Source organism: Oncorhynchus keta, chromosome 12 (genome assembly GCF_023373465.1).
Source record: "Oncorhynchus keta strain PuntledgeMale-10-30-2019 chromosome 12, Oket_V2, whole genome shotgun sequence".
In the NCBI taxonomy this organism is placed as follows: Eukaryota; Metazoa; Chordata; class Actinopteri; order Salmoniformes; family Salmonidae; genus Oncorhynchus; species Oncorhynchus keta.
In genome coordinates this window covers 39,087,331-39,114,703 of record NC_068432.1, presented here as the reverse complement: position 1 = coordinate 39,114,703, position 27,373 = coordinate 39,087,331, and the positions used below count along the sequence as shown (strand labels likewise).

At 46.2% G+C, this 27,373-nt stretch overlaps 1 protein-coding gene across 4 annotated transcripts in view; it reads left to right on the top strand.

The window, feature by feature from the left end:
* Positions 1-25,646, top strand: part of LOC118391607 (CAP-Gly domain-containing linker protein 1) — a 70,090-nt gene extending 44,444 nt beyond the window's left edge. For all 4 annotated transcript variants that reach the window (XM_052458235.1, XM_052458236.1, XM_052458234.1 and 1 more), the window contains 6 exons: positions 12,900-13,006; positions 14,955-15,011; positions 20,847-20,907; positions 21,277-21,495; positions 21,671-21,783; positions 22,252-25,646. In XM_052458235.1, coding sequence (XP_052314195.1) covers positions 12,900-13,006; positions 14,955-15,011; positions 20,847-20,907; positions 21,277-21,495; positions 21,671-21,783; positions 22,252-22,483 — 789 coding nt within the window. In that variant the 3' untranslated portion in view covers positions 22,484-25,646. The remainder of the gene's footprint in view (positions 1-12,899; positions 13,007-14,954; positions 15,012-20,846; positions 20,908-21,276; positions 21,496-21,670; positions 21,784-22,251) is intronic.
* The last annotated feature ends 1,727 nt before the right edge of the window (positions 25,647-27,373 follow it).

Here is a 27,373-nt window from a genome sequence, read left to right as displayed (position 1 = left end):
TTAAAAAAAATAATAATAATTTTCGTTGTTGGACATAAAATACTGTTTTTGTCAAATACTATATTGGTTTGCGGTCAATCTGCAGTGTACAAATTACTAATTCTAATTATGTTCTGGCAACCCAACCATCCTAAAGAAAACATCAGCCCGTGGCTGAATGGAATTTAAGGACCCCGTCTTGGTAGTAGTGAAAACATAAAATGACTTAGAATTTGACTCATGATTTGAATGCTAATGGTTTGATCCCCCCTGTGCTGCTGTCCCTTTAGGAACAAACATTATCTTTTAGTCATTATCATTATCTCTGCGTGGTCTCTGCTGGTTTTGTCTCAGAGCAACCATCTCCTCCCTAATGGTGGTTTAACTGACGATGGAGGAACCATCTCCCTAATGGTGGTTTACCTGACGATGGAGGAACCATCTGCTCCCTAATGGTGGTTTAACTGACGATGGAGGAACCATCTCCCTAATGGTGGTTTACCTGACGATGGAGGAACCATCTGCTCCCTAATGGTGGTTTAGCTGACGATGGAGGAACCATCTCCCTAATGATGGTTTAGCTGACGATGGAGGAACCATCTCCCTTATGATGGTTTAACTGACGATGGAGGAACCATCTCCTCCCTAATGGTGGTTTAGCTGACGATGGAGGAACCATCTCCTCCCTAATGGGGGTTTAACTGACGATGGAGGAACCATCTCCTCCCTTATGGGGGTTTAACTGACGATGGAGGACCCATCTCCTCCCTAATGGGGGTTTAACTGACGATGGAGGAACCATCTCCTCCCTTATGGGGGTTTAACTGACGATAGAGGAACCATCTCCTCCCTAATGGGGGTTTAACTGACGATGGAGGAACCATCTCCTCCCTTATGGGGGTTTAACTGACGATGGAGGAACCATCTCCTCCCTAATGGTGGTTTAACTGACGATGGAGGAACCATCTCCTCCCTAATGGTGGTTTAACTGACGATGGTGGAACCATCTCCCTAATGGTGGTTTACCTGACGATGGAGGAACCATCTGCTCCCTAATGGTGGTTTAACTGACGATGGAGGAACCATCTCCTCCCTAATGGTGGTTTAACTGACGATGGAGGAACCATCTCCTCCCTAATGGTGGTTTAACTGACAATGGAGGAACCATCTCCACCCTTGTGGGGGTTTAACTGACTATGGAGGAACCATCTCTTCCCTTATGGGGTTTAACTGACGATGGAGGAACCATCTCCTCCCTTATGGGGGTTTAACTGACGATGGAGGAACCATCTGCTCCCTCATGGGGGTTTAACTGACGATAGAGCAACCATCTCCTCCCTTATGATGGTTTACCTGACGATGGAGGAACCATCTGCTCCCTAATGGTGGTTTAGCTGACGATGGAGGAACCATCTCCCTTATGATGGTTTAACTGACGTTGGAGGAACCATCTCCCTTATGATGGTTTAACTGACGATGGAGGAACCATCTCCTCCCTAATGGTGGTTTAGCTGACGATGGAGGAACCATCTCCCTTATGATGGTTTAACTGACGATGGAGGAACCATCTCCTCCCTAATGGTGGTTTAGCTGACGATGGAGGAACCATGTCCCTTATGATGGTTTAACTGACGATGGAGGAACCATCTCCTTATGATGGTTTAACTGACGATGGAGGAACCATCTCCTCCCTAATGGGGGTTTAACTGACGATGGAGGAACCATCTCCTCCCTTATGGGGTTTAACTGACGATGGAGGAACCATCTCCTCCCTTATGGGGGTTTAACTGACGATGGAGGAACCATCTCCTCCCTAATGGGGGTTTAACTGACGATGGAGGAACCATCTCCTCCCTTATGGGGGTTTAACTGACGATAGAGGAACCATCTCCTCCCTAATGGGGGTTTAACTGACGATTGAGGAACCATCTCCTCCCTTATGGGGGTTTAACTGACGATGGAGGAACCATCTCCTCCCTAATGGTGGTTTAACTGACGATGGTGTAACCATCTCCCTAATGGTGGTTTACCTGACGATGGAGGAACCATCTGCTCCCTAATGGTGGTTTAACTGACGATGGAGGAACCATCTCCTCCCTAATGGTGGTTTAACTGAAGATGGAGGAACCATCTCCCTTATGATGGTTTAACTGACGATGGAGGAACCATCTCCCTTATGATGGTTTAACTGACGATGGAGGAACCATCTCCTCCCTAATGGTGGTTTAGCTGACGATGGAGGAACCATCTCCCTTATGATGGTTTAACTGACGATGGAGGAACCATCTCCTCCCTAATGGTGGTTTAGCTGACGATGGAGGAACCATCTCCCTTATGATGGTTTAACTGACGATGGAGGAACCATCTCCCTTATGATGGTTTAACTGACGATGGAGGAACCATCTCCTCCCTAATGGGGGTTTAACTGACGATGGAGGAACCATCTCCTCCCTTATGGGGGTTTAACTGACGATGGAGGAACCATCTCCTCCCTTATGGGGGTTTAACTGACGATGGAGGAACCATCTCCTCCCTTATGGGGGTTTAACTGACGATAGAGGAACCATCTCCTCCCTTATGGGGGTTTAACTGACGATGGAGGAACCATCTCCTCCCTAGTGGTGGTTTAACTGACGATGGTGTAACCATCTCCCTAATGGTGGTTTACCTGACGATGGAGGAACCATCTGCTCCCTAATGGTGGTTTAACTGACGATGGAGGAACCATCTCCTCCCTAATGGTGGTTTAACTGACGATGGAGGAACCATCTCCTCCCTAATGGTGGTTTAACTGACAATGGAGGAACCATCTCCACCCTTGTGGGGGTTTAACTGACGATGGAGGAACCATCTCTTCCCTTATGGGGGTTTAACTGACGATGGAGGAACCATCTCCTCCCTTATGGGGGTTTAACTGACGATGGAGGAACCATCTCCTCCCTAATGGTGGTTTAACTGACGATGGAGGAACCAGCTCCTCCCTTATGGGGGTTTAACTGACGATAGAGGAACCATCTCCTCCCTAATGGGGGTTTAACTGACGATGGAGGAACCATCTCCTCCCTTATGGGGGTTTAACTGACGATGGAGGAACCATCTCCTCCCTAATGGTGGTTTAACTGACGATGGAGGAACCATCTCCTCCCTAATGGTGGTTTAACTGACGATGGTGGAACCATCTCCCTAATGGTGGTTTACCTGACGATGGAGGAACCATCTGCTCCCTAATGGTGGTTTAACTGACGATGGAGGAACCATCTCCTCCCTAATGGTGGTTTAACTGACGATGGAGGAACCATCTCCTCCCTAATGGTGGTTTAACTGACAATGGAGGAACCATCTCCACCCTTGTGGGGGTTTAACTGACTATGGAGGAACCATCTCTTCCCTTATGGGGGTTTAACTGACGATGGAGGAACCATCTCCTCCCTTATGGGGGTTTAACTGACGATGGAGGAACCATCTGCTCCCTCATGGGGGTTTAACTGACGATAGAGCAACCATCTCCTCCCTTATGATGGTTTACCTGACGATGGAGGAACCATCTGCTCCCTAATGGTGGTTTAGCTGACGATGGAGGAACCATCTCCCTTATGATGGTTTAACTGACGTTGGAGGAACCATCTCCCTTATGATGGTTTAACTGACGATGGAGGAACCATCTCCTCCCTAATGGTGGTTTAGCTGACGATGGAGGAACCATCTCCCTTATGATGGTTTAACTGACGATGGAGGAACCATCTCCTCCCTAATGGTGGTTTAGCTGACGATGGAGGAACCATGTCCCTTATGATGGTTTAACTGACGATGGAGGAACCATCTCCCTTATGATGGTTTAACTGACGATGGAGGAACCATCTCCTCCCTAATGGGGGTTTAACTGACGATGGAGGAACCATCTCCTCCCTTATGGGGGTTTAACTGACGATGGAGGAACCATCTCCTCCCTTATGGGGGTTTAACTGACGATGGAGGAACCATCTCCTCCCTAATGGGGGTTTAACTGACGATGGAGGAACCATCTCCTCCCTTATGGGGGTTTAACTGACGATAGAGGAACCATCTCCTCCCTAATGGGGGTTTAACTGACGATTGAGGAACCATCTCCTCCCTTATGGGGGTTTAACTGACGATGGAGGAACCATCTCCTCCCTAATGGTGGTTTAACTGACGATGGTGTAACCATCTCCCTAATGGTGGTTTACCTGACGATGGAGGAACCATCTGCTCCCTAATGGTGGTTTAACTGACGATGGAGGAACCATCTCCTCCCTAATGGTGGTTTAACTGAAGATGGAGGAACCATCTCCCTTATGATGGTTTAACTGACGATGGAGGAACCATCTCCCTTATGATGGTTTAACTGACGATGGAGGAACCATCTCCTCCCTAATGGTGGTTTAGCTGACGATGGAGGAACCATCTCCCTTATGATGGTTTAACTGACGATGGAGGAACCATCTCCTCCCTAATGGTGGTTTAGCTGACGATGGAGGAACCATCTCCCTTATGATGGTTTAACTGACGATGGAGGAACCATCTCCCTTATGATGGTTTAACTGACGATGGAGGAACCATCTCCTCCCTAATGGGGGTTTAACTGACGATGGAGGAACCATCTCCTCCCTTATGGGGGTTTAACTGACGATGGAGGAACCATCTCCTCCCTTATGGGGGTTTAACTGACGATGGAGGAACCATCTCCTCCCTTATGGGGGTTTAACTGACGATAGAGGAACCATCTCCTCCCTTATGGGGGTTTAACTGACGATGGAGGAACCATCTCCTCCCTAGTGGTGGTTTAACTGACGATGGTGTAACCATCTCCCTAATGGTGGTTTACCTGACGATGGAGGAACCATCTGCTCCCTAATGGTGGTTTAACTGACGATGGAGGAACCATCTCCTCCCTAATGGTGGTTTAACTGACAATGGAGGAACCATCTCCACCCTTGTGGGGGTTTAACTGACGATGGAGGAACCATCTCTTCCCTTATGGGGGTTTAACTGACGATGGAGGAACCATCTCCTCCCTTATGGGGGTTTAACTGACGATGGAGGAACCATCTCCTCCCTAATGGTGGTTTAACTGACGATGGAGGAACCAGCTCCTCCATAATGGTGGTTTAACTGACGATGGAGGAACCATCTGCTCCCTAATGGTGGTTTAACTGACGATGGAGGAACCATCTCCTCCCTAATGGTGGTTTAACTGACGATGGAGGAACCATCTCCTCCCTAATGGTGGTTTAACTGACAATGGAGGAACCATCTCCACCCTTGTGGGGGTTTAACTGACGATGGAGGAACCATCTCTTCCCTTATGGGGGTTTAACTGACGATGGAGGAACCATCTCCTCCCTAATGGTGGTTTAACTGACGATGGAGGAACCATCTCCTCCCTTATGATGGTTTAACTGACGATGGAGGAACCATCTGCTCCCTCATGGGGGTTTAACTGACGATAGAGGAACCATCTCTTCCCTTATGATGGTTTAACTGACGATGGAGGAACCATCTCCTCCCTAATGGTGGTTTAACTGACGATGGAGGAACCATCTCCCCAATGGTGGTTTACCTGACGATGAAGGAACCATCTGCTCCCTCATGGTGGTTTAACTGACGATGGAGGAACCATCTCCTCCCAAATGGTGGTTTAACTGATGATGTAGGAACCATCTCCCTAATGGTGGTTTAACTGACGATGGAGGAACCATCTCTTCCCTTATGGGGGTTTAACTGACGATGGAGGAACCATCTCTTCCCTTATGGGGGTTTAACTGACGATGGAGGAACCATCTCCTCCCTTATGATGGTTTAACTGCCGATGGAGGAACCATCTCCTCCCTAATGGGGTTTAACTGACGATAGAGGAACCATCTCCTCCCTAATGGGGTTTTAACTGACGATGGAGGAACCATCTGCTCCCTCATGGGGGTTTAACTGACGATGGAGGAACCATCTCCTCCCTAATGGTGGTTTAACTGATGATGGAGGAACCATCTTCTCCCTTATGATGGTTTAACTGTCGATAGAGGAACCATCTCCTCCCTAATGGGGGTTTAACTGACGATGGAGGAACCATCTCCTCCCTTATGATGGTTTAACTGACGATGGAGGAACCAGCTCCTCCCTAATGGTGGTTTAACTGACAATGGAGGAACCATCTCCACCCTTGTGGGGGTTTAACTGACGATGGAGGAACCATCTCTTCCCTTATGGGGGTTTAACTGACGATGGAGGAACCATCTCCTCCCTAATGGTGGTTTAACTGACGATGGAGGAACCATCTCCTCCCTTATGATGGTTTAACTGACGATGGAGGAACCATCTGCTCCCTCATGGGGGTTTAACTGACAATGGAGGAACCATCTCCACCCTTGTGGGGGTTTAACTGACGATGGAGGAACCATCTCTTCCCTTATGGGGGTTTAACTGACGATGGAGGAACCATCTCCTCCCTTATGGGGGTTTAACTGACGATGGAGGAACCATCTCCTCCCTAATGGTGGTTTAACTGACGATGGAGGAACCAGCTCCTCCATAATGGTGGTTTAACTGACGATGGAGGAACCATCTGCTCCCTAATGGTGGTTTAACTGACGATGGAGGAACCATCTCCTCCCTAATGGTGGTTTAACTGACGATGGAGGAACCATCTCCTCCCTAATGGTGGTTTAACTGACAATGGAGGAACCATCTCCACCCTTGTGGGGGTTTAACTGACGATGGAGGAACCATCTCTTCCCTTATGGGGGTTTAACTGACGATGGAGGAACCATCTCCTCCCTAATGGTGGTTTAACTGACGATGGAGGAACCATCTCCCCAATGGTGGTTTACCTGACGATGAAGGAACCATCTGCTCCCTCATGGTGGTTTAACTGACGATGGAGGAACCATCTCCTCCCAAATGGTGGTTTAACTGATGATGTAGGAACCATCTCCCTAATGGTGGTTTAACTGACGATGGAGGAACCATCTCTTCCCTTATGGGGGTTTAACTGACGATGGAGGAACCATCTCTTCCCTTATGGGGGTTTAACTGACGATGGAGGAACCATCTCCTCCCTTATGATGGTTTAACTGCCGATGGAGGAACCATCTCCTCCCTAATGGGGGTTTAACTGACGATAGAGGAACCATCTCCTCCCTAATGGGGTTTTAACTGACGATGGAGGAACCATCTGCTCCCTCATGGGGGTTTAACTGACGATGGAGGAACCATCTCCTCCCTAATGGTGGTTTAACTGATGATGGAGGAACCATCTTCTCCCTTATGATGGTTTAACTGTCGATAGAGGAACCATCTCCTCCCTAATGGGGGTTTAACTGACGATGGAGGAACCATCTCCTCCCTTATGATGGTTTAACTGACGATGGAGGAACCAGCTCCTCCCTAATGGTGGTTTAACTGACAATGGAGGACCCATCTCCACCCTTGTGGGGGTTTAACTGACGATGGAGGAACCATCTCTTCCCTTATGGGGGTTTAACTGACGATGGAGGAACCATCTCCTCCCTAATGGTGGTTTAACTGACGATGGAGGAACCATCTCCTCCCTTATGATGGTTTAACTGACGATGGAGGAACCATCTGCTCCCTCATGATGGTTTAACTGACGATGGAGGAACCATCTCCTCCCTAATGGTGGTTTAACTGACGATGGAGGAACCATCTCCCCAATGGTGGTTTACCTGACGATGAAGGAACCATCTGCTCCCTCATGGTGGTTTAACTGACGATGGAGGAACCATCTCCTCCCAAATGGTGGTTTAACTGACGATGTAGGAACCATCTCCCTAATGGTGGTTTAACTGACGATGGAGGAACCATCTCTTCCCTTATGGGGGTTTAACTGACGATGGAGGAACCATCTCTTCCCTTATGGGGGTTTAACTGACGATGGAGGAACCATCTCCTCCCTTATGATGGTTTAACTGCCGATGTAGGAACCATCTCCTCCCTAATGGGGGTTTAACTGACGATGGAGGAACCATCTGCTCCCTCATGGGGGTTTAACTGACGATGGAGGAACCATCTGCTCCCTCATGGGGGTTTAACTGACGATGGAGGAACCATCTCCTCCCTAATGGTGGTTTAACTGATGATGGAGGAACCATCTTCTCCCTTATGATGGTTTAACTGACGATAGAGGAACCATCTCCTCCCTAATGGGGGTTTAACTGACGATGGAGGAACCATCTCCTCCCTTATGATGGTTTAACTGACGATGGAGGAACCAGCTCCTCCCAAATGGTGGTTTACCTGACGATGGAGGAACCATCTCTTCCCTTATGGGGGTTAAACTGACGATGCAGGAACCATCTCCTCCCTAATGGTGGTTTAACTGACGATGGAGGAACCATCTCCTCCCTTATGATGGTTTAACTGACGATGGAGGAACCATCTCCCTAATGGTGGTTTAACTGACGATGGAGGAACCATCTGCTCCCTCATGGGGGTTTAACTGACGATGGAGGAACCATGTCCTCCCTAATGGTGGTTTAACTGACGATGGAGGAACCATCTCCTCCCTAATGGTGGTTTAACTGACGATGGAGGAACCATCTCCCCAATGGTGGTTTACCTGACGATGAAGGAACCATCTGCTCCCTCATGGTGGTTTAACTGACGATGGAGGAACCATCTCCTCCCAAATGGTGGTTTAACTGACGATGTAGGAACCATCTCCCTAATGGTGGTTTAACTGACGATGGAGGAACCATCTCTTCCCTTATGGGGGTTTAACTGACGATGGAGGAACCATCTCTTCCCTTATGGGGGTTTAACTGACGATGGAGGAACCATCTCCTCCCTTATGATGGTTTAACTGCCGATGGAGGAACCATCTCCTCCCTAATGGGGGTTTAACTGACGATGGAGGAACCATCTGCTCCCTCATGGGGGTTTAACTGACGATGGAGGAACCATCTGCTCCCTCATGGGGTTTTAACTGACGATGGAGGAACCATCTCCTCCCTAATGGTGGTTTAACTGATGATGGAGGAACCATCTTCTCCCTTATGATGGTTTAACTGACGATAGAGGAACCATCTCCTCCCTAATGGGGGTTTAACTGACGATGGAGGAACCATCTCCTCCCTTATGATGGTTTAACTGACGATGGAGGAACCAGCTCCTCCCAAATGGTGGTTTACCTGACGATGGAGGAACCATCTCCTCCCTAATGGGGGTTTAACTGACGATGGAGGAACCATCTCCTCCCTTATGATGGTTTAACTGACGATGGAGGAACCATCTCCCTAATGGTGGTTTAACTGACGATGGAGGAACCATCGGCTCCCTCATGGGGGTTTAACTGACGATGGAGGAACCATGTCCTCCCTAATGGTGGTTTAACTGACGATGGAGGAACCATCTCCTCCCTAATGGTGGTTTAACTGACGATGGAGGAACCACGTCCTCCCTAATGGTGGTTTAACTGACGATGGAGGAACCATGTACTCCCTAATGGTGGTTTAACTGACGATGGAGGAACCATCTGCTCCCTCATGGGTGTTTAACTGACGATGGAGGAACCATCTCCCTAATGGTGGTTTAACTGACGATGGAGGAACCATTACATTTACATTTACATTTAAGTCATTTAGCAGACGCTCTTATCCAGAGCGACTTACAAATTGGTGCATTCACCTTATGACATCCAGTAGAATAGTCACTTTACAATAGTGCATCTAAATCTTAAAGGGGGGTGAGAAGGATTACTTATCCTATCCTAGGTATTCCTTAAAGAGGTGGGGTTTCAGGTGTCTCCGGAAGGTGGTGATTGACTCCGCTGTCCTGGCGTCGTGAGGAGTTTGTTCCACCATTGGGGGCCAGAGCAGCGAACAGTTTTGACTGGGCTGAGCGGGAACTGTACTTCCTCAGTGGTAGGGAGGCGAGCAGGCCAGAGGTGGATGAACGCAGTGCCCTTGTTTGGGTGTAGGGCCTGATCAGAGCCTGGAGGTACTGAGGTGCCGTTCCCCTCACAGCTCCGTAGGCAAGCACCATGGTCTTGTAGCGGATGCGAGCTTCAACTGGAAGCCAGTGGAGAGAGCGGAGGAGCGGGGTGACGTGAGAGAACTTGGGAAGGTTGAACACCAGACGGGCTGCGGCGTTCTGGATGAGTTGTAGGGGTTTAATGGCACAGGCAGGGAGCCCAGCCAACAGCGAGTTGCAGTAGTCCAGACGGGAGATGACAAGTGCCTGGATTAGGACCTGCGCCGCTTCCTGTGTGAGGCAGGGTCGTACTCTGCGGATGTTGTAGAGCATGAACCTACAGGAACGGGCCACCGCCTTGATGTTAGTTGAGAACGACAGGGTGTTGTCCAGGATCACGCCAAGGTTCTTAGCGCTCTGGGAGGAGGACACAATGGAGTTGTCAACCGTGATGGCGAGATCATGGAACGGGCAGTCCTTCCCGGGAGGAAGAGCAGCTCCGTCTTGCCGAGGTTCAGCTTGAGGTGGTGATCCGTCATCCACACTGATATGTCTGCCAGACATGCAGAGATGCGATTCGCCACCTGGTCATCAGAAGGGGGAAAGGAGAAGATTAATTGTGTGTCGTCTGCATAGCAATGATAGGAGAGACCATGTGAGGTTATGACAGAGCCAAGTGACTTGGTGTATAGCGAGAATAGGAGAGGGCCTAGAACAGAGCCCTGGGGGACACCAGTGGTGAGAGCGCGTGGTGAGGAGACAGATTCTCGCCATGCCACCTGGTATGAGCGACCTGTCAGGTAGGACGCAATCCAAGCGTGGGCCGCGCCGGAGTTGCCCAACTCGGAGAGGGTGGAGAGGAGGATCTGATGGTTCACAGTATCGAAGGCAGCCGATAGGTCTAGAAGGACCTTATGGTGGTTTAACTGACGATGGAGGAACCATCTCCTCCCTAATGGTGGTTCAACTGACGATGGAGGAACCATCTCCTCCCTTATGATGGTTTAACTGACGATGGAGGAACCATGTCCTCCCTAATGGTGGTTTAACTGACGATGGAGGAACCATCTGCCCCCTCATGGGGGTTTAACTGACGATGGAGGAACCATCTCCTCCCTTATGATGGTTTAACTGACGATGGAGGAACCATCTCCTCCCTTATGGTGGTTTAACTGATGATGGAGGAACCATCTCCTCCCTTACGATGGTTTAACTGACGATAGAGGAACCATCTCCTCCCTAATGGTGGTTTAACTGACGATGGAGGAACCATCTCCTCCCTAATGGTGGTTTAACTGACGAAGGAGGAACCATCTCCTCCCTAATGGGGGTTTAACTGACGATGGAGGAACCATCTCCTCCCTAATGGTGGTTTAACTGACGATGGAGGAACCATCTCCTCCCTAATGGTGGTTTAACTGACGATGGAGGAACCATCTCCTCCCTTATGGTGGTTTAACTGACGATGGAGGAACCATCTCCTCCCTTATGATGGTTTAACTGACGATGGAGGAACCATCTCCTCCCTAATGGTGGTTTAACTGACGATGGAGGAACCATCTCCTCCCTAATGGGGGTTTAACTGACGATGGAGGTACCATCTCCTCCCTTATGATGGTTTAACTGACGATGGAGGAACCATCTCCTCCCTTATGATTGTTTAACTGACGATGGAGGAACCATCTCCTCCCTTATGGTGGTTTAAACTGACGATGGAGGAACCATCTCCCTAATGGTGGTTTAACTGACGATGGAGGAACCATCTCCTCCCTAATGGGGGTTTAACTGACGATGGAGGAACCATCTGCTCCCTTATGATGGTTTAACTGACGATGGAGGAACCATCTCCTCCCTTATGATTGTTTAACTGACGATGGAGGAACCATCTCCTCCCTTATGGTGGTTTAAACTGACGATGGAGGAACCATCTCCCTAATGGTGGTTTAACTGACGATGGAGGAACCATCTCCTCCCTAATGGGGGTTTAACTGACGATGGAGGAACCATCTGCTCCCTTATGATGGTTTAACTGACGATGAAGGAACCATCTCCTCCCTTATGATGGTTTAACTGACGATGGAGGAACCATCTCCTCCCTAATGGGGGTTTAACTGACGATAGAGGAACCATCTCCTCCCTACTGGGGGTTTAACTGACGATGGAGGAACCATCTCCTCCCTTATGATGGTTTAACTGACGATGGAGGAACCATCTCCTCCCTTATGATGGTTTAACTGACGATGGAGGAACCATCTCCTCCCTTATGATGGTTTAACTGACGATGGAGGAACCATCTGCTCCCTCATGGGGGTTTAACTGACGATGGAGGAACCATCTCCTCCCTAATGGTGGTTTAACTGACGATGGAGGAACCATCTCCTCCCTAATGGTGGTTTAACTGACGATGGAGGAACCATCTCCTCCCTTATAATGGTTTAACTGACGATGGAGGAACCATCTCCTCCCTTTTAATGGTTTAACTGACGATAGAGGAACCATCTCCTCCCTAATGGTGGTTTAACTGACGATGGAGGAACCATCTCCTCCCTAATGGTGGTTTAACTGACGATGGAGGAACCATCTCCTCCCTTATGATGGTTTAACTGACGATGGAGGAACCATCTCCTCTCTTATAATGGTTTAACTGACGATGGAGGAACCATCTCCTCCATCGACATTAATGCTAGAAGTGACTCCATCCCTCACACACTCACAGTATGTCTCTGTACCTATGTTTGGCAGACAGCTCATATAATGAGTAATGTTAATCTTTGTATACCGAGGAAGCGGCTATTCCAGTGGAGCAGCGTAACGCAGCACTGTGGCTTCGTGTTAATGTCCGTGACTAAGACTGTTAGAGAGGCGTGAAGAAGATACAGATTTTTCTGTTTACTGTTTACTGCGTGTCTAAATCTCTCTCTTTTGTCTGTCTCTTTCCTTCCTTTCATCTTTCCATCCATCCGTGGATCATCTTCCAGCTCGAGGCATTGAAACAGCAGAATTCCAAATTCCAGGAGGAACTCAGTCTCTCGCAGGTGCGAGGCAGCTCAGAAAGTCAGCACATCGGAACTCTGTGCAAGGAAATGTGAGTATGGTCAAAGGTTTCTTACGCTTGCTTGTTGCTTGCACAGCATTGTTGATGGAATGTGTGTGTACACGGCTGAAACCAGAGTATTGGAATGTTATGCTAGTAAAGATGAGTAGAACTAGAACCAGGAGTACCGGCATATCAGAATTCTATGCATGGAAATGATGGCATTCAGCGTTCAATTTATACATTGACTACAGACTGCCCTGGAAACAGCGACTAAACCCAACATGCCAGCTTCTTTGGGCCCAAAACACACAGGAGGAGAGGAGTGTAAGCTATGTGGCTTTGAGTTGTTTCAGTGTGTGGGTTAGACCAGCGCTTCAGAAGCCCGTGCAGGGAAACGTGAGAGAGGCTCATATCAAGGTCTTATTCAAATAGAGTCATAGACTCATATATAAATCTGACTCATGCTGCTTACTCATACTGATGATGTGGCCGAGACACACAGTGAGAGATACAGAGGTAGATTGAGGGAGAAATAAAACGATCGAGAGATGGAGTGGGAGACTTAAGAGGGAGATCATGAGAGAGATTGAGAGAACTTGAAGTACAATTCACTTGTATAGTCAGCCTGTAATACCAGTGTGTAAGCATGCTGTGTAGAACGTAGTCCTCTGATATTAGAACCTGAAAACCAGTAACCAGTAATGATGGCATAGTTCCCTCTGTGCCTTACGAGACAGCAGTATGCTACTGAAAGGTAGAGGTATGTAGCGAGGCTGCCACTGAGAGAAAGACCATATGAAACCTCTCTTTGTTATGGTGAGCGTCATGCATGACGTAGAGTTCTATTTATACGTCTGTGTGTGTGCATGTTGACGTGCATGTTTAACGTTGTGTGTGTGTGTGTGTGTGTGTGTGTGTGTGTGTGTGTGTGTGTGTGTGTGTGTGTGTGTGTGTGTGTGTGTGTGTGTGTCATCATGTCCTTTATTATTCACTTTGTCCTGATTTATCTATTAGTGGCCATACATCTTTCTTCTCTTTCACTTATCCCTCTCTCCCTTCATCCTATAAAGAGACACTCATCCCTCTCTCCCTCCTATGAAGAGAGACTCATCCCTCTCTCCCTCCTATGAAGAGACAGACTCATCCCTCTCTCCCTTCATCCTATAAAGAGACAGACTCATCCCTCTCTCCCTTCATCCTATAAAGAGACAGATTCATCCCTCTCTCCCTCCACCCATAAGGTGGAGGGAGGGGTGTTATATAATCATATCTTCTCCTAGAACCGCCTGCCTCCAACATGGCCGCACCGTGCATCGCATCTCATGACCTCCATGATGTGTGCATTATTTACATTTGTATTTATTGAACCTTTATTTAACTAGGCAAGTCCGTTAAGAACAAATTATTATTTACAATGACGGCCTACACCGGCCAAACCCGGACGACGCTGGGTCAATTGTGCGCCGCCCTGTGGGACTCCCAAACAGGCCCAGATGTGATTCAGCCTGGATTCACACCAGGGACTGTAGTGACACCTATTGTACTGAGATGCAGTTCCTTAGACCGCTGCTCCACTCGGGAGCCCAAGTGCACAGGCCTGCAAGCATGTGTGTGTGTGCATGAGTGTTTGTGGGTGTGTGTGAGAGCGAGCAAGCGCAGCTTTGTGCTGCCAGAGACATCTCGTCTGGGAGAACAGCTGCATCCGACCCAAACGGGGGGGTCACACATACTGAGAGTTAGACATGACCTCTACACTCATCACTACATAGCCATGACAACCTGTACACCCATATCAGCCCCACAGCCAAGCAGAGGTCATTTGTGCTGTAAATGGATTGTTATTTCTGTATAAATGTATTATTATTGATGTCGATTGTCCTTTATTAGAAAGTACCTCTAGATATAATGCATGTTGACTGTCCCTGGTAGGCAACTCACCCTCTCTCTCCCTTGTTCTCTCCCCCTTTCTCTCTTACTCTCCCGCTCTCTCTCTCAGTGAGGTACTGAAGCTGGCCAGTCTGACGTCTCAGAACCAGCCAGACATGAAAGACAGGTAAGAAATGTATTGCACAATGTATTCTTTCCTGCCTTAGGAAGACCAGATTGAGTGTAAACATTTTCAGCATTTCTAACTATGGAAGTAGCTGCACTTATAGTGTAGACATCTACAGCTTTCCTTTACAACAGCTGTGCATAGTTGATCATAATTATCATCAGGATCCGAGTATAAATTAAGGTTTATAAAAAACACAGTTGATTTAGTTGATGTGATCAGGTCCTGTAAAAATGATTAAGACACAGTAAAACAGACAGTGAGAGCAGTGGACAGAGACAGATGGGGTTTTAGTGTGATGACAGTCAGTCGGTCAGTCAGTACATTTCATCTGGGGCTCAGAATGGACTCAGAAGACAACAAGCCTGCACTGCACCTAATACCACTACAGTAAAGTCATTTATTTTATTTCTATTTATTTTTATTTCACCTTTATTTAACCAGGTAGGCTATTTGAGAACAAGTTCTCATTTACAATTGCCACCTGGCCAAGATAAAGCAAAGCAGTTCTACACATACAACAACACAGAGTTACAGATGGAGTAAAACAAGGTGACTATTTCACACCTAGACAGTCAGTTATGATCTGTGATTCAGCAGCACTACCTAATCAATCAATCAATCAAATTGATTTATAAAGCCCTTTTTTACATCAGCCGATGTCACAAAGTGCTATACAGAAACCCAGCCTAAAACCCAGCAAGCAATGCAGATATAGAAGCACGGTGGCTAGGAAAAACTCCCTAGAAAGGCCAGAACCTAGGAAGAAACCTAGAGAGGAACCAGGCTCTGAGGGGTGGCCAGTCCTCTTCTGGCTGTGCCGGGTAGAGTTTATAACAGGACATGGCCGAGATGTTCAAACGTTCATAGATGACCAGCAGGGTCAGATAATAATAATCACAGTGGTTGTAGAGGGTGCAACAGGTCAGCACCTCAGGAGTGCGCTAGAGAGAGAGTCCAAAACAGCAGGTCCGGGACAAGGTAGCACGTCCAGTGAATATGTCAGGGTTCCATAGCCGCAGGCAGAACTGTTGAAACTGGAGCAGCAGCATGACCAGGTGGACTGGGGACAGAAAGGAGTCATCAGGCCAGGTAGTCCTGAGGCATGGTCCTAGGGCTCAGGTCCTCTGAGAGAAGAGAGAGAGAAAGAGAGAGAGAGAATTAGAGGGAGCACACTTAAAATTACACAGGACACCGGATAAGACAGGAGAAATACTCCAGATATAATAGACTGACCCTAGCCCCCCGACACAAACTATTGCAGCATAAATACTGGGGGCTGAGACAGGAGGGGTCGGGAGACACCGTGGCCCCGTTCGATGATACTCCTGGACAGGGCCAAACAGGCAGGATATAACCCCATCAGCTTTGCCAAAGCACAGCCCCCACACCACTAGAGGGATATCTTCAACCACCAACCTACTACCCTGAGACAAGGCAGAGTATAGCCCACAAAGATCTTCCCCGTGGCATGAACCCAATGGGCGCGCCAACCCGGACAGGAAGGTCACGTCAGTGACTCAACCCACTCAAGTGACGCATCCCTCCTAGGGACGGCATGGAAGAGCACCAGTAAGAAAGTGACTCAGCCCCCGTAATAGGGTTAGAGGCAGAGAATCCCAGTGGAGAGAGGGGAGGCAGGCAGGCAGAGACAGCAAGGGCAGTTCATCGCTCCAGTGCCTTTCCGTTCACGTTCACACCCCTGGGCCAGACTACACTCAATCATAGGACCTACTGAAGAGATGAGACTTAGTCTGCGTCTCTCACGTGGATAGGCAGACCATTCCATAAAAATGAAGCTCTATAGGAGAAAGCCCTGCCTCTAGCTGTTTGCTTAGAAATTCTAGGGACAGTAAGGAGGCCTGCGTCTTGTGACCGTAGCGTACGTGTAGGTATGTACGACAGCAGTGAAAGTTAACATTATGTTTCCTGAATGACATCACCAAGAGGTAAAATATCTAGTGGAAACAATAGTGGTCCTAAAACTGAACCTTGAGGAACACCAACATGTACAGTTGATTTGTCAGAAGACAAACCATCCACAGAGGCAAACTGATATCTTTCCAACAGATAAGATCAAAACCAGGCCAGAGCTTGTCCGTATAGACCAATTTGGGTTTCCAATCTCTCCAAAAGAATGTGGTGATCGATGGTGTCAAAAGCAGCACTACGGTCTAGGAACACGAGGACCGATACAGAGTTTTGGTCTGCGCCATTAAAAGGTAATTTACCACCTTCAGAATGCAGTCTCAGTGCTATGATGGGGTCTAAAACCAGACTAAAGCGTTTAGTATAAATAATTTGTCTTCAGGAAGGCAGTGAGTTTTTGCACAACGGCTTTTTCCCAAAAAATTGAGAGGAATGGGAGATTTGATTTAGGCCGATAGTTTTTTATATTTTCTGGGTCAAGGTTTGGCTTTTTCAATGTGAAGAGAGTAGGACCTTCAGTCATTTGAAATGCCATTATGATGCAATAAAATGTTACTGCCACTTTTAGTGAGATTGGTACACATCCGGTGGATAGGGAGCCGTTTATTATATTCAACATAGGAGGGCCAAGTACAGGAAGCAGCTCTTTCAGTAGTTTAGTTGGAATAGGGTCTAGTATGCAGCTTGAATGTTTAGAGGCCAAGAGTATTTTCATCAATGTGTCAAGAGATATACTATTAAAAAGCTTGAGTGTCTCCCTTGATCCTAGGTCCTGGCAGTTTTGTGCAGACTCAGGACAACTGAGCATTGGAGAAATACGCATATTTAAAAAGGAGTCTGTAATTTGCTTTCTAATGATCATGATCTTTTCATCAAAGAAGTTCATGAATGTATCACTGCTGAAGTGAAAGCCATCCTCTCTTGGGGAATGCTGCTTTTTAGTTAGCTTTGCAACCGTTGTCATGCATAGGTGTAATAGGTGGCAGGGAAGTCAGGCGCAGGAGAGTCAAATGGAGTGTAAATATGGAGTCTTTTAATAAAGTTCCAAGAGTATGCTCCATAACAATAAATGTACAAACAAACAAACAAAACATGGGTACGAGGACCCGACGCGCACCTATACAAACAATAACACTACACTGACAACAAATCCATCTCTGACAAAGACATGAGGGGAAACAGAGGGTTAAATACACAACAGGTAATGAATGGGATAGAAAACAGGTGTGTGGGAAGACAAGATAAAACCAATGGAAAATGAAAAAAGGATCAATGCTGGCTAGAAGACCGGTGACGTCGAACGCCGAGCACCGCCCGAAGGAGAGGCAACGACTTCGGCAGAAGTCGTGACAACCGTATCAAAAATACATTTTGGATTGTTCTTATTCTCCTCAATTATGTTGGAAAAATAGGATGACCAAGCAGCAGTGAGGACTCTTCAATACTGCACGGTACGGTCTTTCCAAGATAGTCGGAAGACTTACAGTTTGGGGTAGCGTTCTAATTTTTTGGAAGCTTGCTTCAGGGCTCAGGTATTTTCTATATACCAGGGAGCTAGTTTCTTATGAGAAATGTTTTTTTGTTTTTAGGGGTGCGACTGCATCTCGGGTATTAAGCAATGTTACATTTAGTTCCTCAGTTAGGTGGTTAACCGATTTTTTTGTACTCTGACGTCCTTGTGGAGGGAGTCTGGAAGGGCATCTTGGAATCTTTGGGTTGTCCAAGAATTTATAGCACGGCTTTTGATGATCCTTGGTTGGGGTCTGAACAGATTATTTGTTGCGATTGCAAAAATAATAAAATGGTGGTCCAGTAGTCCAGGATTATATGAGGAAAAACATTAAGCTCCACAATATTTATTCCATGGGACAAAACTAGGTCCAGAGTATGACTGTGGCAGTGAGTAGGTCCGGAGACATGTTGGACAAAACCCACTGAGTCGATGATGGCTCCGAAAGCCTTTTGGAGTGGGTCTGTTATAATCACCAAAAATGTGAATATTATCTGCCATGACTACAAGATCCAATAGGAATTCAGGGAACTCATTGAGGAACCCAGGAGGCCTGTAAACAGTAGCTATAAAAAGTGATAGGCTGCATAGATTTCATGACTAGAAGCTCAAAAGATGAAAACGCAGTCTTTTTTTTGTAAATTGAAATTTGCTTTCGTAAATGTTAGCAACACTTCCGCCTTTGCAGAATGCACGGGGATATGGTCAATAGTGTAACCAGGAGGAGAGGCCTCATTTAACACAATAAATTAATCAGGCTTAAACCATGTTTCAGTCAGGCTAATCACATTAAGATAATGATCAGTGATTAGTTCATTGACTATAACTGCCTTGGAAGTGAGGGATCTAACATTAAGTAGCCCTATTTTGAGATGTGAGATATCACAATCTCTTTCAATAATGACAGGAATGGTGGAGCTCTTTATTTCAGTGAGATTGCTAAAGCAAACACTGCCATGTTTAGTTTTGCCCAACCTAGGTCGAAGCACAGACATGATCTCAATGGGGATAGTTGACCTGACTACACTGACTATGCTAGTGGCAGACTCCACTAAACTGGCAGGGTGGCTAACAGCCTGCTGCCTGGTCTGCACCCTCTCATTGTGGAGATAGAGGAGTTAGAGCCCTGTCTATGTTCATAGATAAGATGAGAGCACCCAACCAGCTAGGATGGAGTCCGTCACTTCTCAGCAGGGCAAGCTTGGTCCTGTTTGTGGGTGAGTCCCAGAAAGAGGGCCAATTATCTACACATTCTATCTTTTGGGAGGGGCAGAAAACAGTTTTCAACCAGCGATTGAGTTGTGAGACTCTGCTGTAGAGCTCATCACTCCCCTAACTGGGAGAGGGCCAGAGACAATTACTTGATGCCGACACATCTTTCTAGCTGATTTACACGCTGAAGCTATGTTGCGCTTGGTGACCTCTGACTGTTTCATCCTAACGCCGTTGGTGCCAACGTGGATAACAATATTCCTATACTCTCTAAACTTGCCAGTTTTAGCCTTAGCCAGCCCCATCTTCAGATTGGCCTTAATGTTGGTAGCCCTGCCCCCTGGTAAACAGTGTATGATCGCTAATCCAGACAGGAATGGATAAAGATAGGATCTACAATAATATATATCTAGACGTGTATCTATTGTACAGACTTTGTTTAGGGAGAGACATAAAAGCTACTGTTGTGATTGAGGTTGTATTGGATGAGACCCAGCAGGGTAATGCCATCCACAGACAGGTTAATCCACTGTAATCTGACTCCTCCCCCTGCTGCTGCTGCTGCTGGTTGTCAAGTCTGATGATTTCAACATCTGGATTAGTGTTGTCAGGGCTCCCCAGTGTAGTGAGTGAAAATGAGCTAACTGCTCTCAGTATGTTTTGGTGAAGCTTGTCTCACTTCTTTGAGTATCACTACAAACTATTGTGTGAAGTTTTTTTTACAAATAAATTAAGGTGTGAAACTCTCCATTATAAAAAATATATTATTCAGGGTAAATCAAAAGTAAAAAACATTGTGTGATGTTAGTCAGAGACCTTCATCAGACACTGTACCCATAGAGACATGTATGCGTGCGCACACACACACACACACCAAGTTTCCCCCTGGCAATTTAGGCATACACTCTTCTAACGGCCATGGTGCGTTATGAGCACAAACAAAAAACTTTATTGGCAACGTCACTGCACAACGGGAACTTGGGTTGAGTCCCTGTTAGTCTGCCCTCCAAATTCGCTACAATGTTCTGCTGCGTAGCCTAGGCGAACACCTTGCAAAGAATTTGAGCATAATGGCAACTATTAACGACCTTATCCACACACACAGTACTGCAGTGTTCCTGACAGGCCTAGTGTTGCTGGGTGAGTTCTGTATTAAGCGGTTCTCTGCCTCTGTTTCTCCTCAGGGAAACTCTGTCCAACCAGGAGACAGATGAGGACAAGGAGCTGGAGACTCTGAGGGATGAGGTATAGTGTATATACACAACTCTGGAGACTCTGAGGGATGAGGTATAGTGTATATACACAACTCTGGAGACTCTGAGGGATGAGGTATAGTGTATATACACAACTCTGGAGACTCTGAGGGATGAGGTATAGTGTATATACACAACTCCGGAGACTCTGAGGGATGAGGTATAGTGTATATACACAACTCTGGAGACTCTGAGGGATGAGGTATAATGTATATACACAACTCTGGAGACTGAGGGATGAGGTATAGTGTATATACACAACTCTGGCAGACTCTGGGTCTTTTGAACTGGCATTGGTTCCAAAGCTTTTTTTCTGTATCTGTATATTAGCTGAAACCTCTCTGTCTCCCTCTCCCTGTAGATCGCGGTACTGCGAGGTGAGAACGCCATGGCCAAGACGCTGCAGTCTGCCGTGGAGACGCTGGAGAGAGACAAGGCCCAGCTACAGGAACGCGTCACCAGCCTGGAGCAGAGGCTATTGGGACGGCAGGCCTCCGAGGGAGGGGACAGTGGAGTGCCTTCCTCAGGTGACACAGCTCTGGACCAGTTGAGAGAAGAGAAGGAGTTTGCAGAGGGACAGGTATGATTGGCAATTAGTAAAACAATTTCACCATCTGCTTGTCACTAATGTAGTATATCATTTGCATAGAAAGATATCTGCGCTTCCACCATTGTCTCTCATTCCACCTCGCTCTTTCTTATATTAACTTGACTGTGATCTCTCTTCTCTCCCTCCATCTATTTCCCTCCTTTAGATTAACTTCCTGAACAGTGTGATCGTGGACCTACAGAGGAAGAATGAGGAGTTGAAGGTCAAGCTGAAGAAGATGGCTCTGGCGGAGTTCAATGGCAATGACGGCACTGATGGGTCAGTCTTGTAACCAATAACCTCTGAACCCTGACTCCAAATGTAGTCCTTAGTTACAGTTGTTGACAGACCCCTCAAAATGCACTATTTAGCATCTACCTAATCACTTCTCTCTCTCTCTCTCTCTCTCTCTCTCTCTCTCTCTCTCTCTCTCTCTCTCTCTCTCTCTCTCTCTCTCTCTCTCTCTCTCTCTCTCTCTCTCTCTCTCTCTCTCTCTCTCTCTCTCTCTCTCTGCCTCTCTCTCTCCTCTCTCTGCCTCTCTCTGCCTCTCTCTCTCTGCCTCTCTCTCTCTCTCTGCCTCTCTCTGCCTGCTCTCTCTCTCTGCCTCTCTCTCTGCCTCTCTCTCTGCCTCTCTCTCTCTCTCTCTCTCTCAAGTGTTTTCATTACCACGCATAGCAACATCATGTTCAAATCTCTCAAATCTCTCTCTCTCTCTCTCTCTCTCTCTATCTATCTATCTATCTATAGTTTGGAGGAGGGTGGATCTAAGGACAAGAAGGCTCCTCCTCGTCTGTTCTGTGATATCTGTGACTGTTTTGACCTGCATGACACTGAGGACTGTCCAACCCAGGCCCAGAGCCCCGACTCAGTCCCCCACTCTTCCTTCAAGGGCAAGCCTGCCGACCAGCGGCCGTATTGCGACATCTGTGAGGCCTTCGGTCACTCCATAGAGTCCTGCCAGGAAGACCAGACCTTCTAGACACTCATCTTCTCACCCCAACCATGCCAGGCCTAGCTTTTAGGACCCTTCACAGACCGCCAACACACACCAGACTACTTTCTCTGGGTTTTTAATAACATAGTATTTATGTCATAGTCCACTCACATAACCCCAAATCACCCGCTACAAAAGACTCCCCTACTATTTCTAATACTTCCTCTCTCTAACTCTCCTCCCTCTATCTAACTCTCCTAGCTCTCTCTAACTCACCTAGCTCTCTCTAACTCTCCTCTTCTCCCTCTAACTCTCCCTCCAACTCTCCTCCTTCTCTCCAACTCTTCTCCAACTCTCCTCCCTCTCTCTAACTCTCCTCCCTCTCAAACTCTCCTCCCTCTCAAACTCTCCTCCCTCTCAAACTCTCCTCCTTCTCTCCAACAACTCTCCTAGCTCTCTCTAACTCTCCTCTCCTCCCTCTAACTCTCCCTCCAACTCTCCTCCCTCTCTCTCTCTCTCATCCCTCTCTCTCTAACTCTCCTCCCTCTCAAACTCCTCCTTCTCTCCAACTCTCTTCCTTCTCTCCAACTCTCCAACTCTCCTCCTTCTCTCCAACTCTCCTCCTTCTCTCCAACTCTCCTCCTTCTCTCCAACTCTCCTCCTTCTCTCCAACTCTCCTCCTTCTCTCCAACTCTCCAACTCTCCTCCTTCTCTCCAACTCTCCTCCTTCTCTCCAACTCTCCTAGCTCTCTCCAACTCTCCTCCTTCTCTCCAACTCTCCTAGCTCTCTCCAACTCTCCTCCTTCTCTCCAACTCTCCTCCTTCTCTCCAACTCTCCAACAACTCTCCAACTCTCCTCCTTCTCTCCAACTCTCCAACTCTCCTCCTTCTCTCCAACTCTCCTCCTTCTCTCCAACTCTCCTAGCTCTCTCCAACTCTCCTCCTTCTCTCCAACTCTCCTAGCTCTCTCCAACTCTCCCTCTCTCCAACTCTCCTAGCTCTCTCCAACTCTCCAACTCTCCTAGCTCTCTCTAACTCTCCCTCTCTCTCCAACTCTCCTAGCTCTCTCTAACTCTCCCTCTCTCTCCAACTCTCCAACTCTCCAACTCTCCTAGCTCTCTCTAACTCTCCCTCTCTCTCCAACTCTCCCTCTCTCTCCCTCCCTCTAGCTCTCCTCCCTCTAGCTCTCCTCCCTCTCGAACTATCCTTCCCTCCCTCGAACTCATCTCCATCTCTCTAACTCTCATCTCTCTAACTCTCATCTCTCTAACTCTCATCTCTCTAACTCTCATCTCTCTAACTCTCATCTCTCTAACTCTCATCCCTCTCTAACTCTCATCCCTCTCTAACTCTCATCTCTCTAACTCTCATCTCTCTAACTCTCATCTCTCTAACTCTCATCTCTCTAACTCTCATCCCTCTCTAACTCTCATCCCTCTCTAACTCTCCTTCCTTGCTTTAACTCTCCTCTTATCCCTCTCCTCTCTCTAACTCCTTCTCCTACGTCCAGAGATATACTGCTGTGGTGCAAGATCAATTTTAGGATTGAAACAAAATGAATCAGTTTTCTGTTATTAGTCATAAATGAATCAGCCTTCTGTGATTTATTCCTAAAGTAATCAGTCTTTTGTTTTTAGTTCATAAAGGAAGGGGTCTTCTGTTATTAGTTCATGAAGGAATCAGTATTCTGTTATTATTTCATAAAGGAATCTAAGTCTTCTGTTATTAGTTAATTATTTTATGTATTTGTTCGTTTTCATATAGAACATGGGTTGGTTTTTGACTTCAGTTCCTACGGGAACTAAACTTCCTATGTGTAACCGGGCAAGAGGGAGGGCATTTGACACAGACATACGCATGGTAAATGGCCTGGATGCACCAGACTGGTGCACTGCTAATAGCACTATTAATGTTTCTCTAACACATTCCTGTCTTTCTCATGTCACATTCCCAGTCAGTGTACTGTATCCAGGCCCAGACAAGGACCCTGGGGATGTCCACTCCACAAAGGGAACAAGCTAGTACCACAGGACACATCTACTTGTACTACTAGGTTGTGTTCAGTAGGTACCAAATGGTAGAGAACGTTTTAGAACTGGAGATATTTTGGGAAATTCTCAACAACAAAAAAAGCTAATTTTCAGTTTAAAAACGTTTTCTGGTTTCATGTCCACTCAACATGAACCTGGTGCTAGTTGCACAAGTTTGTTTACCATTGTGAATCTTGTTCTGGAGGCAGCTCTGCAGAGTGGTCACTAGCTGGCACAGCCACAAAGTCATAAAATCTGATTTGAACCCTAACCTTAATCACACTGCTAACCCTAATGCCTAATCCTAACCATAAATTAAGACCAAAAAGCATATTTTTGTTTTCATAAATGTTTACAATATAGCTCATTTTGACTTTGTAGCTGGCCTATCTAAGGGGAAATCTCTCCAGTACAAGACTCATAACAATTAATGTCAACAAGAAGCCAGCCACTACTAACTTACTGCACTACTCACTTTAAAGCGCCCTCTTAGACTACAGGTCACACTTAGACTATTTCTGTTTTAGAATGGCAGTTTCTAACTTATTGATTTGATAATAAATGTCAAGACAGAATGGTACCTAGTAGTTACTTCACGTTTTATGTAATGCCTATGTTTTTAATGTATTGTCTTTTAAAAACTATCTGTATAGATATACATGTATTAGAGCTATGTATTGAAGCACACAGTTTGGATCATATTGAATCTCCCAGTGTATCAAAGATATGTATGCTAGATCTATGTGACTAACCAATGACACCTGAATTTGTAAATACCCATCAGATGTTTTCTGAAAGAACAAAATGTGCACAAGGTGCCATGGAAACAAAAGGATATTTAATGCGTATTTTCTTCTTCTGCTTTGTCTTGATAGGAAACGGACCTGTATGTTGTTGTATGATAATGCCGTATCGACTCCAGGGAACAAACTTAACACACTTGTAAAGATGTTATTAACTCTATAAGCACATTGTTGACTATTTCTACTTTACTAAGTGACGTGTCTGATTAGTGCACTGTTTTCTATGTTACACTTAACATCATCTATAAAGGGTTTGTAAATAGTTAAACTTATAAACCCTTTACAGATGAGGACCCTTAAAATGCTACTGTTTTTCTATGTTCTGTATACACTTAATGATTCAATACAACAAATACTATAAAAACAAATACTCCACCTGCGGCGTGTTGATTTTCTCTTGTCTGATGATGTAAACTATAGTCCCAACAATCTATCAAGAGAAGGTGGAATAAACAACAACCATATTGCGTAGACCTATCCAATCCATCCTTTCTCCACACAGTGTCCAGTGGGTAGGAGTAGGGATTGTTTCTGGACAAGACTACTCTCTGCTCAGCCCCCCCCCAACCCAAGGCCACCAGCCAGCCACACCTATACTAACTTCCTACCAGGCTGTTTACATCTCTAGGACCAATAAGTACAGGAGCTGCTCATGATTCATTCATCCCCAGATCCATTACCCCTGGCAGGACAAGGGGAACTGAAATAACCCTCTTAATTTTTAATGAGTTCCCCTCCCAGCCAATGTAGTCAAACAAAACAGAAGGAAAATAATAATTAAACAACCACAGGCCCCTAAAAGAGAAGGAGAAGGGATTAGGGAAGTATTTTTGTACTGCACACAGAGCCAGATGCTACCACTGATTCCCTTCTCTCTGAGTCTAATGGGATCCTCATTCACACTGGATTATCAACACAAAATATGCATTAGGAGAAATCTGCAGGTCTCAAACTCTGGAAAAGTTTAGTTATGTTGACCTATAACTCAAACAGAAAGAAAAATACAGAAATACTGAGGCTTACCCGACTGTTGAAGAAATTGGCTAGTACTGGAGTTAGTACGTCTGAAATCATGTGAACGGGTAACAATGATTTGTGGATTTTTATTAATAAAACAAAACCATTAGACATAATCAAATCCAAGCACTAACGAAGTAATAAATAAATCCAAACTAACCATCAATCTGTACAAGATCATTCTAAACTCAAACATGGTCCCAAGAAAACACACTAAAATATCGGACATTTTCACATCTCCCAGCTCCGTACACACAGTTTGAGTTAAACTAGAAGCATTAACTGACTCAATCAGAATCAGGTGAAAGCTACAACATAATAAAGATAAATAGAGATCTAACACTGAGAGTTGTACATAATGCTGTTCTTCTAACTGTTCATGTCAATAACATCACTAGTACCAGCACTGCTGTACTGGGAATTAAGTATATGCTAAGCCATCCTCTGTCTCCACTGAAATGTCATTTCTCTCCATTGAACTGATGTTCGGATGTGTGCACCCATTGATAAACATTGGGTCAGGTAGGCTCATGCTCTGAGATCCACATGTCTACATCATCTGCCATCTGAACTCATTGATTTCCTGAAAAATGAATAATTATTGATTGCTTGATCACTTTTAAATACTAAGTGTTGAGCCTGAATAAAAACATACATAAATAGGCTTGAGGTTGATCATTTAGATTTGATAGATGTTCGAATATGCATTCCTCCCCCTATTCTGAAGCTAGGTTGCAACCGACAGAGAGCACCTTGAATGAGAATCTGAGACACGGTTTGAACTACAAGACTGACTGTGAGCTGAGTGGAGATGATAAAAGGTATTACACAAGATACAGTTAGAACAATCTCAACATGTCCTGTATGTACCAAGCTGCATACTGTAAATGAGAACTACCATTTCTGCAAACCTCTGAAAGCAGAATTGACTTTGAGAGTCAGCAGCTTCCCACTAGCCTGGGTGCCAGTCTGTGTTGTTTAACCAGCTCCTTTCCTATCAAAAGACATGATAAACACAAAAGAGTTGAGAAGTTCATCAGAGACAGGATGGAATCCAGGCTAAATTCCGACTTGGTCAACTACAA